Raw genomic sequence first — 22,129 nt, forward strand, 5'->3', positions numbered from 1 at the left:
CAGGTTTAAGTTTAGAGATTCTGAAAACCCATATTAAAACAGAAACACCTAAAAATATCTTACTGAAATTATTAGAGTAGAACTGAATTCAGAATCAGTTCTACTTATGCTGTTTAATTAATAGATTGGTTTTAGCATACACAAATTAGCTTGGAGTTGTGAGTAGTGAATTTTCAAACTGGTTAAAGTATTTGACTTGGTAATTAGCTCCCCCCTCCCCCAGCGTTTCATGTAGCCTACCTAGGTTGGCCTCATACTTACTGTGTAGCTGAGAATAACCTTGAACTCACAATCTTTCCTCCGCCTCCCAAGTGCCACCACTCCCAGTGAATTAGCTGTGATGAGTTGTGTGCCTAGTCCAGTACCTAACATTCTGGTTGCAAGTTATTTCCTCATCTTGTTCCAGGAAGAAAGGTGTCCATGTACTGTAAAACAACAACAAAAGAAATCAGATGTAGTTCGGGAAAGTCTCAGATAAGGAAGCCTTTTAGGGAGGAGACTAAATGTTAGTCGAGATGGCTGGTAGTATAGGACAGCCATTAAATTATTTTATTGCTGAGGAAATTCATTATAGAGAATAAGTAAGCTACCACAGTTTTTGAGGCATTTCTAAGGTCCTTCTTTTAAATTAGAGTTTAAATTAGAGGAACATTTAGAGCTTATTTCCTCTAATGTGAAATTTGAAAGTTAAGATGAGAAGTTATCTTTATTTTCCTCCTATATCTTTTTGTTGCTTGTTATTTTGTCTCTTGGGTTTGTTTTGTTTTTAATTGAGCCAAGGTCTGATGTATCCCAGGATGGCTGAGAACTCCTGACCCCCTGTTCTACCTTCTCAGGTACCTGGATTTACAGGAATGTTCATCGTACCAGGCTCTGCCCATGTCTTATTAATCACTGAAATAAAATTTCTAGGCAGAGAAATTGAAGGAAAATGAGAACATTTAGAAGTTTACCTTCTAATTTTCTGCCACCTACTCAAATTTTTCTAAAAGATTATTTTTAAAATATTTTATGTGTATGTGTTTGGCCTACATATATGCAAGTATATCATGTGTGTGCAATGCCCTCAGAGGGTATCAGATCCCACTGGAACTGGAATTACAGACAGGAGGGATTGTTAGCCACCATATGGGTACTGGGAACTGAATCCCAGTCCTCTGGAAGAGCGGCTAGTGCTCTTAACAATTGAGTCATCTCCGCAGCCTGCCTGCCGTTTTTTTGAAGTAGAGTCTCTCTGTAGCCCCAACTGGCCTGGAACTCAATGATGGAGACCTCACTGGGCTCGATCTCACGTTGATCCACCTTTCTCTCCCCCCAGTGCTGGTATTAAAGGCATGTGCTACCATGCCCAACCTAAAAGATTATTTCTTGAAGTAAAAGAATAAGAACTGAGAGTCCATGGATATGTATTTTTCTATCAAATATATTGATAAAACTGTTAAATTGTTTACTATATGCATTAGACTATTAATGAAAAGATTTTATAGTCAAACAAATTTGGGAAGCAACATATTAACCCAGTAACACATTATTGTTAATAAGCATTGTGAATTTCCCAGAGAATAGGGTGCCTATATTTAAAGTGTTTCAATTTCCTTTTTTTTTTTTGGTCTTTTTGAGACCGGGTCTCTCTGTAGCCCCAGCTGGCCTGGAACTCACTATGTAAACCAGTCTAGCCTTGAACTCACAGAGATCCGGGACTAAAGGTGTGTGCCACCATGCCTGGCTTACTCTTGATTCTTTTCTTTTTGTGAGAGTAGCTCAGGCTGGTCTCAAATTCAGAGTAATCCTCCTGTTTCTACCAGGTATTACAGGTGTAAGCCATTATGCCTGGATCCACTTTTGTTTCTGTTTTTGTTTTCTGTGATTCTGGGGATCAAACCCAGGGCCTTTTGCAAGATACTCTGCCATTGAGCTACATCCCTGACCCTATTTTTGGGTTATTGAGACAGTTGCAGAAGGTCTCATATAGTAGCTCTATTATAGCTAAGGATGACTTTGAACTGATCATCCTGCCTCCACCTCCCCCAAGTGCTGAGATTCTAGGCATGTCCCACTATGCTCAGTTTATGAGGTACCAGAAGGGAAGAACAAACCAGGGCTTCTTGCATACTTCACACTCTACCAGCTAAGCTCCATCCCTACCTCCCCAGCCCTTTTGATTTGAGAGAGTACCTCTAAATTGCCCAGGGAATTTTTTTTTTAAAGACAAGAGTCTCCCTGTAGCCCCAACTGGCTTGGAACTCACTGTGTAAATCAGGCTGACCTTGATCTCACAGAGATCTGGCTGCCTCTGCCTCCCAAGTGCTGGTACTAAAGGCATGTGCCACCATATCTAGCTTTGTTCATGAGCTTTTGTTCCTCCTTAGCTTTTTTTTTTTTTTTAATGTGTATGAGCGTATTGCCTGCATGTATGTAAGTGCACCCGTGTCGTTAATGCCACAGAGGTCAGAAGAGGGCTTCGGATTCCCCTGGAACTGGAGTTAAGGATGGTTCGTAGCCACCATGTAGGTGCTGGGAATCAAATCCGGGTCCTCTGCAAGAGCAGTCAGTGCTCTTAACCGCTGAGCCATCTCTCCAGCCCCGTCCTCAGCTTTTTTAAAAAAAATTAACTTATTTTTATTTTATGTGTATGAGTATTTTGCCTGCGTGTATGTAAGTGCACCCATGTCATTCAATGCCCATGGAAGCCATAGAGGGTATCAGGTCCCATGGAACAGTTATTCTTTTCATAAATTTTCAAGAGTTTTTATGTTGAGTTGTCTTTTACTAGTATGGTGAATAGTGATTCAAGCCATTAAATTTTTTTTTAATTTTATTATTTTTATGTGTACGTGTGTGTTGCCTGCATGTAGGTAAGTGCACCCATGTCATGCAATGCCCATGGAGGACAGAGAGGCTGTCAGATCCCCTGGTACTGGAATTACAGACAGTTGTTAGCTGCCATGTGGATGCTGGGATTCGAACCCTGGTCTTCTGCAAGAACAGCCAGTGTTCTTAACCACTGAGCCATCTCTCCAGCCCCTTAAAAACATTTTAATTCTTTGAGAATTTCATACATTGTATTTTGATTATATTCACTCCAAACTCCTTCCCCTAACTCCTCTTAGAGCCACCTTAAAAAAAAAAAAAATCTGTTGATTCTAATTTGTGTTACCCATACACTCCTGGGTGTGGGGCCATCCACACTAGTAGCCATACTCTTAAAATTGACTCTGCCTCCACTAGAAACCATTAACTGTCCATAACTCCTCAGTTAGGGGTAGGAACTCATGAACTCCTCTCCTCTCCATGGTAGACTTTTGACTGGCTTGATCTTATGCAGGTCATGTGCAGGGAACCACAGCTGCTGTGAATTCATGAGTGCATCAGTCCTGTCATCTCCAGAAGACACAGTTTTGTTCGGGTCCTCCCTGACCTCTGGCTCTGGCTCTTACAGTCTTTCTGATCCCTCTTCCATGATGGTCCCTGAGCCTGATTCAAGCCATTTTAAGGCAGTTAATATTTTTTTTCTCTTACTAAATTATTGGGCTGGGATGTAGTTGAATGATTAGAGTTCAACCTAGCATTTGGTCTCCCAGCTCTGAAAAAGAATATTCAAATTGGGAGTCTTCTTAACATAATTTATTCTTACGTTAGTGATAGTGTAATCATTGGAAGTAACAAAATCATCCTAGCTGTATAGTTGAAGAACTATTTGTGACTTAAAATACTTATTAGGTGTTTTTAAAATGTAATAGTATGTAGGATGTAGCCCACAAATTTGGCTAATTTTTAAAAATTTAATTTCATTTGACAAAATAGCAGTGAAGGAAAATAAGTTTTTAGTTTTATGAACTTTGTTGAAAACTAAATATTTATTTTATATTAATCTTTTATGCTTATAGGAAGTTACTATTTGAGCCGGGTGTGGTGGTGCACGCCTTTTATCCCAGAACTCAAGAGGCAGAGGCAGGTGGATGTCTGTGACTTTGAGGCCAGCCTGGTCTCCATAGGGAATCCAGGTCAGCTGTGACTACAGGGAGACCCTGTCTCAAAAAGGAAAAAAAAAAAAAGAGAAAGTTACTCTTGAAAAAACTTCAGTGGCTCTAAACAAGTTGAGATGGGGTTCTTTTTTTATTTAAATTTAATTAATTTATTATTTAGGCTTTTATTTATTTACTTTTTTGTGTGTATGAGTATTGTACTTACATGTATGTAAGTGGACCTGTGTCATGCAGTGCCCAAGGAGGACAGAAGAGCTTCCTTGTAACTGGAGTTACATCACTTGTTAGCTGCCATGTGGGTGCTGGGATTTGAACCCAGGTCTTCTGCAAGAGCATCAGGGCTCTTAACCAGAGTCATCTCTCTAGCTCTTATTACTTAGTTTTTGAGACAGGATCTCCCTATAACCCCAGGCCTGGATCTCACTGTGTAGACCAGGCTGGCCTCAGTCTCACAGAGATCCTTCTGCCTCTGCCTCCTGAGTGCTGGGACTCAAGGTATGCACCACCAGCCTGGGTTCTTTCTTCAAAAAGTGAATTCTAGCTTTACATTTTGCACATCCTAAACATAATTATGTCAACTTTGATTCATTCATCAGAATTTTCCATTAAATATTTATGCTCTTTTGCAGGTATATTTGCTTATTTAAACTACCATGTTCCCCGTACAAGACGAGAAATCTTGGAGACCCTAATCAAAGGCCTTCAGAGACTGGAGTACAGAGGATATGATTCTGCTGGTATTTCCTTTAAAAATATATTGTGGGTTTTGCATGACTCTTGAATCTAAATAGTACTTTTATTATTTTGGAATTTTTTTTTTGTTTTTGTTTTTCAGTTTATACATATATACATTTCTTTAAAAAATTTTTTAGTTTCTTTTTATTTTTTATGTATACTTTGCAGGTTCAGAGTTGAACTGAACAAACACACTGCAGTCCTCATTGTATACCCTATTCTGTTCTGTCCCTCTGTCAATAATTCTACAGTTCCTTTAAGCCTAGGAATGTCTGCTTTCTCACATCACATCCAGTCCCTTCTGTTTCTCATTACTCCAAAATCAGGCCTTCTGCATTTTGCTCTGTTGCAGCTGTAATGTCTAACAGCTGTTTTCTTTCTCCTCTTTTCTCCCCTCCAGCCTGTTTTTTGAGAGCATTTGCTAATTGTTCTTGCCATATTGTTTTTGTTTGAAATGACCTTCAGGACAGCATGTTCAAGTTCTTAGTAACTTCAGTAGAATTTCAGGAGATGCTTTTCCTGACCAGCCTTCATTTTTTTCCCTCTTCTGAGGTGTGTGCCCTTCTTACTGTACCTGTGGAACTTTATCACAGTTGTAACTTGTATAGCAGTGACTTATATAAGTAATAAACTTGTATGGTAATTTTTTTTCTTTGTTTTCTCAACAAACTTTTAGACAGTAACTGGATTCTCATAGTCCCTGTCCTGCTCTCTCTTCTCTTACCTTTTTATCTGACACTAGGTTTGAACTCAGTCCCATGAATGCTAAGTAAGTAAGCGCTCTACCACTGAGCTCCTGGCCTTATTTTCATTTTTGTCTTCAGCAACTGTCATTTATATTGATACATAATGGATTTTCAATAAATCCATTTGGTAAATGAATTAATTTGATGAATGTATAATTTTCCTAAATTAAAATTTTTGCCTTATATTGGTGCTTTCAGCAAGAGCCTATTTTTAAATCTTGCTCTCTTCTTGCTCATTTAGGTGTGGGAGTTGACGGAGGCAATGACAAAGACTGGGAGGCCAATGCCTGCAAAATCCAGCTTATTAAGAAGAAAGGAAAAGTTAAGGCACTGGATGAAGAAGTTCACAGTAATGTACTTACTTTGATTTTTGGCCCCTTCCCATTCTCCCTCTCCACCGAATGCTCTGTATTTTGGAACCCATTTTGGGGATGACTCTAAAAGTTGAAGAGAGGAAAGAAAAGTAGTTTTTGTCACTGCTTGGACTGGGTTTGAATTGTGCATGAACATCCGAAATGATCCTAGAAACTAAAAGAAATTAGGTGCCATGAGTTCAGAATAAGCTCATACCTCACCTGACAAGCTTCAGAAATACCATCCTGAGGAAGGGCCTTGCATAGGTGGTCTGCTTATGTGTCTCCACGTGGTGTGGTTTTTACTTGACTTAATAATGGCCCCAAATACAAGATGCTGATGCTGGCAATGCAGATAGATGGCAGAAGGTGCTTCCTGTGAGAAAGAAGGTGAAAAGGTCTTAATAAGGAAAGAAGGAAAATCATATGCAAAGCTGCTGAGTCATGGTAAGAATGAACCTTCTATTTAAAATTGTGAGGAAGAAGGTGAAAAGTTCTTAATAAGGAAAGAAGGAAAATCATATGCCAAAGTTGCTAAGAGTCATGGTAAGGATGAACCTTCTACTTAAAATAGTGAAGAAAAAAGAAATTTGTTCAGGTCTTACTGTCATGTCTCAAGCTAAAAACATTATGGGCACAGGGCATGGTGAGTGGTTCATTAAGGTGGAAAAATGTAAAGATACTGAGTAGAAACACACATGCTGTGTATAGAGCTCAATACCATCTGTAGTTTCAGATATCACTGGGTGTCTTAAAACACATAGCTTGTGGATAAGGGGGACTACTGTACTTATATTTAATACATTTTTTAGCATCTGTACAGCATTATCAAATACTGGGAATTTTCATTGTATTTCCTACAGAACAACAGGATATGGACTTGGATATAGAATTTGATGTACACCTTGGAATAGCTCATACACGCTGGGCAACACATGGAGAACCCAATCCTGTCAATAGTCACCCCCAACGCTCTGATAAAAATAATGGTATGAACAGATCTTCTGTGCTTTGAAATGATTGTAAAGGGACAGTAATGGAAGAAGAATGAAGGTGCTTATGTTATTATTTTAGTTTGATTTTCATCTGGAAAATTTCAAAACATTTTCAGATAAGAGTATACAGAACTTGATCCATTTCCCCAACTGCTACATTTGTACATACAGGATTGATTATGTATATGCTTCCTGTTTAGATTTTGGAGTTTCAATAATGTAGATTGGTAGCTCTTTAATATATCAGTTTGTAGGTCCTCCTTTTTTCTTTCTAGTGTAGTTTACTATGTTGTTTGCAAGTTTTTGTAGCCTAGACCTTGCTAATTATATCCCTGTCAGTTAATGTTTCTCTGTGTCTTCACTATTTCATTTTGGCTTTTTTTCCCTTTTGATTTTTTGAACCAGGGTCTCACTATATAGACCTGACTGGTCTTGAACTTGCATCGATCCTTCTGTCTCTTAACTCCTAAGCTTAACTCCTAAGAACTGAGATTACAGGTGTATGCCACCATACCCTGCTGAAAGACCCCTCCTGTGCCCCCCCCCCCCCCCCAATCCTGGGCATTGAGCCAAGAGGTTCAAGCAGGTTAGGCAATTCTCTACTATGAGCTCTATTCCCAGCCCTGAGTATTTATTATAAATTGGGATGGTGTTTATTTGGGCCTGGAGGTTCATAGTTTTTTTGTGTTAGCCATTGGTGATCACTGCAGAGATTAGTTTCTTAGGGATTGTCAAATGGCAATAGTCCAGTACCTTCAGTCCGCCTTCAGTTTTGATCTTGGATACTTCTATAAAGAATTTTACTCCTGTAAACTGCTTGGTCACCTTGAGGTGACTGTATAGGAAAGGCAGAATGAATGCTTGATTCTTTTCCTTTATTTACCATTTTCCAAACATAAGTGGTTCTGGTTCTGAGCAATTATTTTTTTTTAATTACTATAAAAACCATGGTAAATTTTTGAGTGTCTTTAAAATTTTTTTTGAGATGGTCTCTATAGCCCCAACTGGTCTGTAACTCATTATGTAGACCAGGCTGGCTCCAATCTCATAGAGATCAGCCTGCCTCTACCTCCTGAGTGCTGGGATTAAAGGTGTATGCCACCACACCTGGCAAGTGTCTTTTTAAAATTAATTGGAAAAAAGTTATTTTTTCTTGTTTTGTGAGTGCCTACATGTATGTATGTACCTATGCGTGAAATGCCTACAGAAGCCAGAAGAGAGCATTGGAGCCCCTGGAACTGGAGTTACAGACAGTTGTTAGCCACTGTGTTGGTGTTGGGAACTGGAATCGAACCCTGGTCCTTTGCAAAAACAGCCAGTGCTTTTAACTGCCCAGTCATTTCTCTAGCCTGACTTTTTTGGAGGTGCTGGTTTGTTGGGATGAAAAAGATGAGATCTGTAGGTATATTGAGAACATTTTGATACTATAATATAAAATTAGATTCAGGCTCGTATGGTGGTCTGTGCCTGTTGCTCCAGTTACTCAGAAAGCTGAGGCAGGAGAAGCACTTGAACCTAAGAGTTTGAGGCCAGTCAGACTGTAAAACCATTGTTTTAGAAATAATTTTTCTTTGGATATGTGAACTTTAAAGCCACACTGTACATAATATTGTTAACTTAGTTGTCTGTTCTTATATTTTTCAGCTACTTAATAAAAATAGATGACAGTAATCCTAAGATCATATTTATTTGCTCTTGGGATGATACTTTAACTTTTTTTTTTTTTTTTTTTTTTTTTTTTTTTTTAGAAGGGTCTTGCTGTAGCCACAGCTGTCCTGGAACTCACAATGTAGACCAGGTTGACCTTCAACTCACAGAGATCCTCCTGCCTCTGCCTCCCGAGTGCTGGGATTAAATTATCTGAACCTTAGACAAATTTAACTCTAGAACTGAATATTTATGTAGTTACTAGTTCTTGAACTTCATTTAATTTTACTCAGATTGTTTTAGTTAGGAAGAGCTTCTTTTTAAACTTAACAACTGAAGAAAAAAACAAACAGAGCAGTGAGAGTGCTCATGTAGGGTAGCCTTCTGTAAGCAAGGAAACAGGCCCAGGAGACTTGCTCCTTTCATTCCATAATATTGGGATAATAGTTTAACACAGCAGAAATCTGGGTATCCTCCCTCACGTACATGCTGCTGGAACTGTGTACCACAGAAACTGTGCTACTGAGCTGCATGGTGATAATGCACAGTTAGTAGCAGATGACAGTGGATGACACCCACTAATACATTTCCATTTCCAACTTTTTGACTTGAGAAAATTTTATTGATTGGCCAGGTGTGATAGTGCATGCCTGTAATCCCAGCACTCTGGGTGGGGCAGAGGCTAGAGGATTATCACAAGTTCAAGGCCAGCATTTGCTATATAATGAGACTTTGTCTCAAAAAACAAGACAACCAAAACACAAGAAAATATAAAGAAAAATCTATTCATAATAATAGATAACAGATAACTGTCAATGCTTTTATGTCTTCTAGAATTTATTGTTATTCATAATGGAATCATCACCAACTACAAAGACTTGAAGAAGTTTTTGGTGAGTAAAAACCTTAGAAGTAACTGAACTTAGAAGACATCAGACTTTGAGAATATTTTTAGTAAGAGTCATAAGGCTCTGTAATGTTATTTAGACATGCTTGAGTATTTCCTAAGATAATTACAAGGACTTTACTTTCTTAACAGTGGAGCAATTCTGATTTCTCATATGAGAAGGAAGTAATTGATTTTTATTATAAATGACAGAATTAGAGTTTTGAGAACTAGCTATGTGCTATACTGTGACGGTGCTGCCACGGGGATATCCATTGAATTTCTACAGTAATGGAAGTTCTGTTATCTGTGTCATCTAGCATAGGGGGCACCATGCACATGTTGAGCTTCTGTGACTGAGAAAGTGATTTTTATTTTTAAGTTTAAATAGCCATATATAACTAATGGCTCCTTTCTTTGACAATATCAGTAGAGAATTATTATATTCATCATAAAATTAGTATTTTGACTATTATATATTTCATTATATTTTAATTATTCAAAATTTAATTCATATGAGACATTTAAGTGTGTGTTCAGTTGTACTTAATACTGTGTTATGTGGGTTCTCTGTAATCAGACCTTAATCTTGAATAATTGGTAAATATGATGGGGCTGGAGAGATGGCTCAGTGGTTAAGAACACTGGATGTTCTTACAGAAGGCCTGGGTTTGAATCTCAGCACACACTGTAGCTAACAACTGTCTGTAACTCCAGTTCCAGGGGATCTGACAGCCTCTCCTGTCCTCCATGGGCATTGCACAACATGGGTGCACTTACCTACATGCAAGCAATACACTGTTAGAAAGTAGTAAGATTTAGGGGGCTAGTGAGTTGACTCAGTGGGTAAAGTGATTGCCACTGAAACCTGACAACCTTGAGTTCATTTTCTGGAATTCATATAAAGGTGGTAGGAGAAAATTAATACCACAAAGCTGTCTTCTGACCTCCATACTCACACCATTACACACTTGCACTCACGTATGACATACACATACACACACACACACACACACATACACATAGAAATTAGGTTTTTGAGAGAAAACTCTTAGAAATATTTGAGCTTCATGAACATTTTCTTAAATGTATCAACGTGATTTTTTCTTCTTTTAAATTTCTGCTTTCAGGAAAGCAAAGGCTATGACTTTGAATCTGAAACAGACACCGAAGCCATCGCTAAGCTTGTCAAGTACATGTATGACAACTGGGAAAGTCAGGACATCAGTTTTACTACCTTGGTGGAGAGAGTTATCCAACAATTGGTATTAAACCATGCTTTTAAAGATGATTATGTCAGGACTGGGGAAATGACTCAGCAGGAAAGTGCTTGCTGTGCAAGAATGAGGACTAGAGTTCAGATCCCAGCGTCCACATAAGTGCTGGTGGCTGAGGCAGTCCATTTGTAATTCCAGCTTCCAGGAGGTGGAACCAGATCGTGGAACAAGCTTCTAGCAAGCTAGACTAGCTGAATCATCAGTCTCAGGTTCAAGTGAGAGACCCTACCTCAATATATAAGATGCAGAGCAACAGAAGGATACACTTAATGTTAAACTTCTGGCCTCTACCTGTGCATTCACACATGCATGTGTACCTATACCCACATCAGCACTCACACTGACATGCAAGCACATACATTAACATGCATATTACATGCAATAAAAGGTTAGTTATGTCATCAATGTTAATGTCAAGTAATTTTTTTTTTTTTAAATCTTTTTGAGACAGGGTCTCCTTGTAGCCCTAGCTGGCCTGGAACTCACTTTGTAGACCAGGCTGGCCTGGAACTCAACAGAGATCCGCCTGTCTCTGCCTGCCCCCAGTGCTGGGATTAAAGGCATACGCCACCACACTCAGCCTATTTTTTTTTTTTAAAGTTACATTTCTTTATTTCTTAGCCAGGGAGTGGGGGGAATTTGTGTGTTCCAATGGTGTACATGTAGAGGTCAGTCCTAAGATAACTTGGAGGAGTCCATTTCTTTCCTTCAGATCATGTGGGTCCCAGGAATTGAACCCAGGCTGTCAGACTTGGTGGCAAGCACCTTATTCGATAAGCCATCTTGCCAGCATAATGTCAAGTAATTTTGAGACAGGGTCTTCTATGTACTCCTGGCTGGCTTGGAATTTGCTATGTAGACCAGGCTAGTTTCAGTCTCACAGAGATCAGCCTGCCTCTGTGTAATGGGTGCTGGGACTAAAGTAGTGTGCCACCACTTTCAGCTTTCTTAAAATGAAGTGGGTTTTTTTTTTTTTTTTTTTTTTTTGAGACAAAGTTTCCCTGTAGCCCCAGCTGGCCTAGAACTCGCAATGTAGATCAGGCTGGCCTTGAACTCATAGAGATCTTCCTGCCTTTCCCTCCATGTGCTGGGACTAAAGGTGTGCACCACCACACACAGCCCAGCCTTCTTTCTTATATAACCCAGGACCACCTGCCCAGGGGTGGCATCACCTACAGTGGGCTGGGCCCTCTCACATCACTCAGTAGTCAAGAAAATTCCTCACAGACATGTCCACAGTTAATCCAATAGAGGAAATTACTTCTTTAATTGATGTTCCCTCTCCCCCAGTGTTTCACCTTGACAACTGAAACTGTCTGGCATATTGGCTTTTTATGTGGATCTGAGTTCATGCTCATGCGATAAGCACTTTAGTGACTGAGGCATTTCCCCAACCGTTTAATGGTTTCTTGAGCATTTTTGGCTTTTATTTCACATACATGTAAAAATTCAACAAAAATTATTTTGAGAGACTGATTTATTAACTTGTTCTCTCTTGTTTACAGTCCTATTTTTTTCACTTAGTTAGGTGTCACGAGGTTAAAAAGTGAGATTGAGTTAGTAAGATGGCTCAACATGTAACAGCATTCACTGTGTAAGCCTAGCAACCAGTTTGATCTCGGATCCCACGGTAAGAGAGAACCAACTCTTGAAAAGTTATCCTCTGGCCTCCATATGCACATCTTACTATTTTTTAAAAAAATTTATTTTTAATTATTTGTATGTATGTGTGTATGTGCATGTGAGTATGGGTGCCTTGGATCCCCTAGAGCTGGAGTTAGAAGTGGTTGTGAGCCACCTAGTATGGGTACTAAGAAGTGAACTCTGGTCCTAGGCAAGAACAGTGAGCACAGTTAATCACTGAGCTATCTCTTCAGTCCCATTTTAATAATTATGATTGTATATATTTGTAAGTCTACAGTGATGGACAGAAAGAATGAAGTTTAATAGTGGAATATGATTTCTGAGGGCTGAGAAGAGGTTTTGCATGTGGAGCTTGGGATCTTTCCTATTTCTGTCCTCCATGTACAAATTCATAGTATGGGAAATGTGGTACCAGGTACAAGGGTGACTTTCTAAGTGTCCTGCTTTTAAAGTTTGTGTTTTTTGTTTTTTTTTTTTGAGATAGGGTCTTCCTGTAACCCCACCTAGCCTTGAAATCACTATGTAGACTAGGCTGGCCTCAGTCTCACCTCCCTCTGCCTCCTGAGTGCTGGGACTAAAGGCGTATCCTACCATTCCTGGCTTCCAGGTGGGCTGCTTTTAGATCTGTTACCAGGAGTATTTTGAGAGGGCTTGGTGACAAAGTTTGGCTTGTTCACACCCAAGCTCAGGAGTGGCTACCTAAAATGAAGATTTGGATGTTTGGGTGATCTAGCTGCAACATCTAAAATGGAGACTTGTTAAAAACTAATGTAAAAAAGTACTAGTATGAGCAAGACTTGTCTGTGCTGAAGCCAGTCTGTTTCAAGCATTTTATGTTTGATAACTGATACAGTAACTGTTATCTTATTTTCCTCCGTAGGAAGGTGCTTTTGCACTTGTGTTTAAAAGTGTTCATTTTCCTGGGCAAGCAGTTGGCACAAGGTACAATAGATCTCTTCTAAGGACTAGTGATGACATGCATGCTGAAACATTCAAGTTACAGGATTATTCTCAGTAGCCCATAAATTGCCCTTTACTCCTTTCTTAGAAATACTGTGTGGCTATTGATTTTCATATATGCTCCTCTTTTACACCACTCTTCCATTTAATAGAATCTCTTTAATACATTTTGGCATTTGTGATTTAACCTTTGGGAAGCATTATGACTCTGTGAATTTGGATAATGATATAATATTCTTTAATTTCACACTCAAAGTATTTCTCCATATTTTCTGGAGACCTATGCAGACACATTCCCAGGATACGAAGTCATTAGGGCAGTAAAGAGCTTTACGATCTGTAACAGAAAGCTATCTTTAATCTGAGAACAGGATGCCCAAGTATATATTAAGAGTTCTGTGTACAGTTGAATGAAAAGGTGCACTTCACATTAAAAGGAGAACAATTTAAAACACAATGTCAGAATATGAGTTGGCAACTTTTTTCAGAGTGAATCAGACAGTTAATCCGTGTTGGCATGTGGCCTCTCTGCAGCATTAAACATTGCTGTCCAGCATGAAAGCAGCTGCAGAACAGATGACAAAGAAGGACCTCACTGTTTCAGTAAAACTTTAATACAATTATAATTTGCCAGTTATAAAACTGTTTATAGAAATAGGCAGTTGTGATGTATGGACATAGTTTTCTGACCCTAGTTATTTTGTACGTCTGAATTTCAATTAAGGAAGAATGAAACATTTGAAAAGTGACTTGAAATTTATATTTAAATTTTTAGTGTATTCATGAAAGTTTTCTCTTATTGCATTCACAGACGAGGTAGCCCCCTCTTGATTGGTGTGCGGAGTGAACATAAGCTTTCTACGGATCACATTCCGATCCTGTACAGAACAGGTAAAGTACCTCTTGCATTGGAGGCAAGATGTTTAAGTGCAGTGCAGTAGCTCTGAGAATTGTGTCCCTTAAGCTGAAATACATAAGTATACAAATATATAGTTCTATCTAGACATGAAAAGTTTGTTTTTGTGAATGGTATGACCAGAAGAACTTTTTTCTGTTGTACATCCTTAGCTAGGACTCAGAGCGGATCAAAATTCACATGGTGGGAATCACAGGTAGAAAGAGGTGGGAAAGAACTCTGCATGGGTAGAAGGAGTCTTACCTGCTTTCCTTCATTCTTTACTAATTCTTTGTTTTTGGAGTAAATGAGTATGCTGAGCCTCTAAAAACTGCTTATTTTATGAGGAAATGTTTTGACATTTATTTTTCTAATTTGCAGAAGATATTTTGTCTGTTTGCTTCTGGCATTTAAAAAATGCATTATCTAATAGCTTGTTTGTATTAAAACCTGAGGTTTGAGGAAGTAGTTCAAATTATAAAGTGGTCTTTTTCCCCCTGTTTTAAAATCGCATAGGACACATGCTTGGATTAGGAAAGGAACACTGAATTTGAGTAATGTAGTCTCACTTTCACCTGAAATACATTTAAATGATCTTTATTTAATGCATGACATTTTACATACAGATTTATATTTGATTGGTATTATTTGAATTTGGGGTCATATCTTATGCTCTATGTTTGAGGTTTGTTTATTTCTTTATATTGTTTATTGGTGCTGGATGTCAAACCCATAGCCTTAACACATGCTAAGCAAGTGTTCTACTGGCTTGTGCCCCTAGCCCCCAAGGTGATTTTTTTTTAGAGGGTCTGTGCTGAGACTGAGACAGAATCTGTCATGTAGCCCATGCTAGGCTCAAACTCATTGCGTAGCCAAGGCAGACTTTTAATTGCTAATTGTCCTGTCTCTACTTCTACATGCTGAGATTACAGACACGTGCTCCCGTACATGACCAGAATTAAATTTTTGATAATACAAACTCGAAACTTTGAGTTTGAGTGACCTGGAACTCGCTATGTAGACCAGGCTGGCCAAAAACTCACAGAGAACCACCTGCCTCTGCCTTCTGAATGCTGGGACTAAAGGCGTGTGCCACCATGCCTGGCTACAAACCCGAACTTTTTATTAAATTACATAGAAAAGTAAAACAGCAACGTTGCCTTTTCTGTTTGTTTACTTTCAAGAGCTTTCCATGTAAAAAGTAGGGGGAACGTAGGTTCAGGAAATTGAAACCCTAATTATTGTGTAATTCTTGAAATACATTTACTAAAGAACTCTGAACCTGTCTTTACGTAACTGCTTTAATGTTTTACCTGGAACAGAAATTTATTGCCATAACCTTCAGTCCTTGATATTCTTTTTCCTGTTATATCCCCCTCCCCATCAGTTTCTAGAAGGAAGACTAGTTGACAATGAGAACACAGAATCTCAATCCACAGTTCCAGATTCCCGTAATAATATTGCTTGTGTTGTCGTTATAGTGCTACCTTGTAGGCTGTCTTAGATGGCTTTTAGAAATAATAGAAAAACATTGAATGAAATCTTCTGAAGTTGGAAGAAATATTTATTCTGGGAGATGGCATTTGATACCTGTGTTTCTCTAGCTCCTAGTAAGCAGATGGTGTAGGGCTTAGTGCTGTGGTGAGAATCTCTTCTCATGTTAGGGAGCTGTGGAAAGATAACTCTGGGCTGACTCTTAGGCTTTTGCCGTTATCTCCAAGTTAAAGCCTCCTCTTCCCACTTCCAGAATAGGGTGATATTGTATTCCATTTCATTCGAATTAAGGAAATCTACATATGGGAAAGAATTTTTTAGATTGTAAGAACTGTGTAGATATGTATAGGCCGCAATGCCTCAATTTCATTTTAATTATTTTAATCAGATAAAATTTTAGTTGAAGAATTAAATTACAAATAATTAGAGTGATACTCAACCTTCTTAGGACATTTTAGAAACAGCTAGTTGTGCCAGGCATGGTGGCACACACCTTTAATCCCAGCACTCAGGAGGCAGAGGCAGGCAGATCTCTTTGAGTTCAAGGCCAGTCTGGTCTATGTGGTGAGTTACAGGACAGCTGGAGCTATAGGGAAACCCTGTCTCAAAAAGACAAAGAAAGAAAAAATAAACAGCTAGTTGTATTTTTGCTTTTAAAAAATTTTTATTTATAGCCAGGCATGGTCGTGCACACCTTTAATCCCAGCACTCGGGAGGCAGAGGCAGGAGAATTCTGTGAGTTCAAGGCCAGCTGGAGCTTCAGGGAGACCCTGTTTCAAACAGACCAAAAAAAAAAAATATTTATGGGCTGGAGAGATGGCTCAGCAGTTAAGAGCACTGACTGCTTTTGCAGAGGACGCAGGTTTGATTCCCAGCACCCACATGGTGGCTAACAACTGTCTACCAATTTCAGGGGATCTGACACCCTCTTCTGACTTCCACAGGTCTTGCATGACACAATATACTCATACACATAAAATAAAAAATAAATAAGTAAATTAAAAATTTTTTTATTTCATGTGTATGAGTATATTGCTTGCATGTAGGTAGGTGCATGCATGTCATGCAATGCCCGTGGAGGTCAGAAGAGGGCATCAGATCCCCTGGAATTGGGAGTTACAGACAGTTGTTAGCTGCCATGTGAGTGCTGCAAATCGAACCTTGGGTCCTCTGCATGAGCAGCCAGTGCTCTTAACTGCTGAGCTATCTCTCCAGCCCATGTTTATTTTTCAAGTATGATGCTGAGCTCTCCTACTTGGTTTTCAATTTGGATTTGTGTATGTGTGTGTGTGTGTGTGTGTGTGTATTTTTAGACAGAATCTCACTGTATCTTGAGAGCTGAAGCCAACCTAGAACTCACTATGTAGCCCAGGCTGGCCTCTGACTCTTGACTTTGCTGCCTCTGCTTCCGGAATACTGGTATTAGAGGCAAGCACCATTATATCTACTTCTCTTTTTTTTTTTTTTTGGTTTTTTTGAGACAGGGTCTCCCTGTAGCCCCAGCTGTCCTGGAACTCACTATGTAGACCAGGCTGGCCTTGAACTCACAGAGATCCGCCTGCCTCTGCCTCCCGCGTGCTGGGATTAAAGGCGTGCGCCACCACGCCCGGCCTACTTCTCTTTTTTTAGAAACAATTAAAATATTTTTATTCATTCAAGAATGTCATGCACTGTATTTTGATCATGTTCAGACCTCCCTCTTTCCCTCCTCCCTCTTCTCCTTACTACCCTCCCCTTCATGTTATCTATCCTTATTTGTCCTTTTCTTTTAAGGTCTATGAAGTCTAATCTGTGTTTCTTAAATGCTCTTGGGTTGTGGGTCTATCTCTTGGAGTCTGGTCAACCTATCAGGCATCACAACAGTAAGGAAAGCTGACTGTCCTTTTCTCAGCATCCATCAATTATCAATAGAGCCTCAGCTAGGGCTGGGGCTTTTTGCCTACCTCCTCCATCCATGCTTGGCCCCTGACTGGCTTGGATTTACACAGGTCTTGTGCATGCTAAGTTTACTTCGTGTGTGTGTGTGTGTGTGTGTGTGTGTGTGTGTGTGTGTGTATGTATGTATGTGTAGACTTTCATATGTGAGTATTGTATTTGTATTATTTCTACCCCTCCCTCCTGACCTGCTAGGACTCTAGGCATTCTCCACCACTCTTGGCCCTAACTTAGAGAATTGAATTTTTTTCTACATTGGTCTAATTCATCAAACTAGCATACGTCCTCTTTTTTATTTTAGTTGTGAATGAGCAAAAAGAAAAAAAATTTATCATTGAGACAGAAAAAAAAGAGACTGAAAATAGAATACTAAGATAAGAGAGATTCTTGACCTATAGTATTTCTGTAACTAGTAGTAGGTGCCATATTGAGTGTATTGTGGTTAGAGTGACATAATAGCTTTGCTTTGATTTTAGTATTTGATTTAATGATTTACTCTATTCACTTACTGTTAAAGTTCAAAGAAGTTTTGTTGTAAAAATTAACTTGTCACTAGTCTGTCATTTTATTTTCCATTACACAGTCTTGATTTTATTTTTTAGGGTTTTTGTTATTTTGTTTCTTGTTTTTAGAGATAGAGTCTATGTAACTCAGGCTTTGATCATTGTAGATAGCTGTAGATGATCATGAATTACTGATCCCCCTGCCTCTATCACCCAAGTGCTGGAATTACAGGTTTGTACCACTATGCCCAGGTCAGTTTTAGTGTTTTTAATATAATTTTTATGATAAGGATAGATACACAAACTTAAAAGTTTGGTATAATATTAAGATCAGTCTATATATGCTTTTGATTTTTTAAAAGATAAGGGCTAGAGAGATGACTGAGTAGCTAAGAGCACTGACTGCTCTTATAGAGGACCTGGGTTCAGTTCCCAGCATCCACATGGCAACTGACAACTGACAACTGTCCGTAATTCCAGTTTCAAGGGATCCAATGCCCTCTCTGACCTCCATGGGCCTTGCATGATATGTTTGTACTTGCATGCAGGCAATACAGTCATACACATAAAATAAAATAAAAATAAAATATAAAAAAATTTAAAAGGTAGTATTAATTACCAGATTTTTACCTGGAAAAGAAATATTATATCACAGTGTTCAGAATGCAGAACTGTTCCCTGCCATCTAGTCTTTGTAGTTGCAGTTTTACTCTGCATTTTCTGTCTGTTCGTTTTCGCTTATTGCATGGAAATACAGTGAGCTATTTGATATTTGAGAATTGCTGAAATTATTTTGTGTTCTGGTTTTTTTGTTGTTGTTGATTTTTATAAAGTTATGCATATTTCTAAATTGACCATGATTCTCTGTGCTTGCTGATTCATGTTACCTCTGTGCTCTAGGCAAAGATAAGAAAGGAAGTTGCAGTCTCTCCCGTGTTGACAGCACGACATGCCTTTTCCCTGTTGAGGAGAAAGCAGTCGAATATTACTTTGCTTCTGATGCAAGGTGAGCTTCCTTGAGTAAGTCAAGGAGAATTTTTAGGAAAAATCCTGAAACCATGAAGACATTTTATATAAGTCTAAGACCTCTCTCTCTCTCTCTCTCTCTCTCTCTCTCTCTCTCTCTCTCTCTCTCTCGGTGATGGGGGATTGGAGCTATGGCTCTATGTGCTACACAAGCACTCTGCTACTAAAGCCCTAGCTCTTAAAACTCTTTTACTTACAGAAGTAGAGGTCACCTTCTTAGAGATGGAGCTGTAAGAATACTTTTTCTCCCACTAAGTTTACTAAGGGCACAGACATTCCTAGAGACAGGTTTCAGTGTTTATTTGGGAGTACTTGTTTTGGATTTTGTTTTGTTTTCTTTTCTTTTTTCTTTCTTGAGGCTTACCCAAGTTTTTTCTAGGGGCAGAGATTGTAGTTCCAATAATTTCCTTATAGTTCCCTGAGCCACATTAGTTTGAGTCTAATATGGACATTTAGCTTTTACACTTAGAGTGGACTTACAGCATAATTTCTTCTATACAGGAAAACTGTCACATTTTGAAAGAAAATGTAGTGGAATTTTAGCGGTATTGATAAATAAAGTGCTGTAGGAGTGAGGATAAAGTGGAATCACATTGCCAGTAGGTATTTGATTCATTCACTGTGACTGAAAATAAGAGGAAATAAAAATGAGGAAGTGATACCACTTAGTATCGCAGGGAACGCATTATCAATTGAAAAACAAACTTTTTTCTAGTTTCTGCAGATATGTCATTGCTGTCATTAAGTGGATTTGCTGCAGAGCGTTCACAGCTATGGCTTAAATAAACTAGAAATTGCAGAAGCATATTAGCCTTTGATTCGTTTTTGTATTCTTATTGAGTGCTCTGAGTAAAGCCATATGATAGCCTCAGGATGGTAAGATAAAAGTATTATTACTTGCCTTTAAGGAGTTCTGTCATTTTTGGAGGACACAACTTTTAAAAAATGATAGCACAAGTGTGAAGTTCCCACTGTAACAAGAGCTGCACAGTGTTTACAACAGGATCAGTTAGCCTCTTGATAGGTGGGTCTCTTTAAGAGAATGAAGCTTGAACTGAGCTAAGGGGAGATCAGGAGCTAAGTAGATGAAAAGGTGGAGGGAAGAACATTCATTCTGTGCAGGTGGCTCACCTGTGAATGTCTGGCAGGGCCATAAGTGGCTAGAACAGAGTGAGAGAATGCTTCATCAAAGCAGTCTGAAGTCTTCATGAGAACCAGAGAGAGACTGAAAAGTGGTTTGTTGGGTGAGGGAAAAATCTTGATTATTGTTGCATTTTGATATTGCTGTGGCAGGAAAGGAGAATGGGTGAAAACAAACAAAAAAGAGAAAAGTAAAGGGTGGAGATGGATGAAGAAGTAAGAGATGGTTATGGGTCCTTAGGAGGATGCTGCAGTAGCCTGGTGGTAGCTTGTACTGGTCAGTGCCAGTGATCATGAAAGAAACTTTGAGAAACATTTAGGGATTAGAGCGACAGGCTTTGGTGAGGGATGGATGGAGGTGGAAACAGCCGTGCCATCAGATCTTGTTTTGGATAGGTTGCTGTGCAGAGGTCCTTTACTTTTTGCCCATAGTGGCTACATTTTCAATACTGCCCTGTAGGGAGGGATGGTATTGATACCCCCACAGTTAACAGAGGTGGTGCAAGATAGGAACTGGTGTTTGAATTTGGTCTTTGTGTTCTAATGATAGTTTTGTGACAGTGATCCTTGGTTATTGATGGTAACATCTCTTTGAACATTTTGTAGTGCTGTCATAGAACACACCAATCGTGTCATCTTTCTAGAAGATGATGATGTTGCAGCGGTGGTGGATGGTCGCCTCTCTATCCATCGAATTAAACGGACTGCAGGAGATCATCCTGGCCGAGCTGTGCAAACCCTCCAGATGGAACTCCAGCAGATCATGAAGGGTGAGCATCTTATGATGTTATGACTTGGGATCCTGAAGAAAGGATAATGGCTCAGTGGTTAACAGAACTGCTACACTTGGAGAGGACCTGGATTCTGTTTCTAGCTTCCACATGGCAGCTAACAGCTGTCTATAACTCAAGTTCCAGGGGGATCTGATGCCCTCTTCTAGCCTCTGTGGGCATTGTATGGCATGGGTGCACTTACATAGTATGTAGACAATACACTCATTCACATAAAATAAAAATAAATATTTTTTTTTTAAAAAAAGGAAGCATTCTACTTTGGTTCTGCTGAGGAAGCTGGTAAAAGCTTCCATATGATTAATGGAGGGACAACCTAGGAAAAGGGATGACTCTGGAGAAATTATCTGTCTTAGAAGAGTTCTTCAAACTAATTCATGGTCTATTGTTAACATTATAAAAAAAGAGATAATACCAGATGTTTTTAATTTTATTTAATCTCATTTTTTGTTGTTTTTTAAAAATATTTTTTTATTTTATGTATATGAGTATATTGCCTGCATGTAGGTAAGTGTACCTGTATCGTGCAGTGCCCTCGGAGGACAGAAGAGGCTGTCAGATCCCTTGGAACCAGAGTTACAGACAGTTGTTAGCTGCCATGTGGGTGCTGGGATTTGAACCTGGGCCTTCTGTAAGAACAGTGTTCTTAACCGCTGAGCCATCTCTCCAGCCCCTTAATTTCATTTTTTGAAATAGGGTCTCCTTGTGACTCCAGCTGGCCTGGAACTTGCTTTGTAGACCAAACTGACTTTGATTTCACAGGGATCCTCCTGCCTCTGCCTCCTGAGTGCTGGGACTAAAGGTGTGCACCACCACACCCAGCTTGTACCCAATGTTTTTAAGATTCTTTGTAAGAGTAAATAGAGCTTATATTCTGTTCAGTACTCTCTCTCTCTCTCTCTCTCTCTCTCTCTCTCTCTCTTTTTTCCCCTGTGCTCTAGTTTTCTTGTTAGAATGAGGATAATATAATCTACCTCATTAAGATTTTTGTTGAGGATCTGGCATTAGTGTGCCCTCATCTCTCTCTCTCTCTCTTTTTTCCCCTGTGCTCTAGTTTTCTTGTTAGAATGAGGATAATATAATCTACCTCATTAAGATTTTTGTTGAGGGGCTGTG

The 22,129-nt window shown here is 39.1% G+C and overlaps 1 protein-coding gene across 1 annotated transcript in view; it reads left to right on the forward strand.

Annotated features, from left to right (window-relative positions):
* Positions 1-22,129, forward strand: part of Gfpt1 (glutamine--fructose-6-phosphate transaminase 1) — a 58,262-nt gene that overhangs the window by 1,962 nt on the left and 34,171 nt on the right. Inside the window, exons 2-10 of the mRNA XM_008848058.2 lie at positions 4,616-4,723; positions 5,709-5,816; positions 6,684-6,809; positions 9,297-9,355; positions 10,479-10,613; positions 13,150-13,211; positions 14,041-14,120; positions 18,957-19,062; positions 20,829-20,992. Coding sequence (XP_008846280.1) covers positions 4,616-4,723; positions 5,709-5,816; positions 6,684-6,809; positions 9,297-9,355; positions 10,479-10,613; positions 13,150-13,211; positions 14,041-14,120; positions 18,957-19,062; positions 20,829-20,992 — 948 coding nt within the window. The remainder of the gene's footprint in view (positions 1-4,615; positions 4,724-5,708; positions 5,817-6,683; positions 6,810-9,296; positions 9,356-10,478; positions 10,614-13,149; positions 13,212-14,040; positions 14,121-18,956; positions 19,063-20,828; positions 20,993-22,129) is intronic.

The sequence above is a fragment of the Nannospalax galili genome, unplaced genomic scaffold, assembly GCF_000622305.1.
Source record: "Nannospalax galili isolate Female #2095 unplaced genomic scaffold, S.galili_v1.0 scaffold204, whole genome shotgun sequence".
NCBI lineage: Eukaryota > Metazoa > Chordata > Mammalia > Rodentia > Spalacidae > Nannospalax > Nannospalax galili.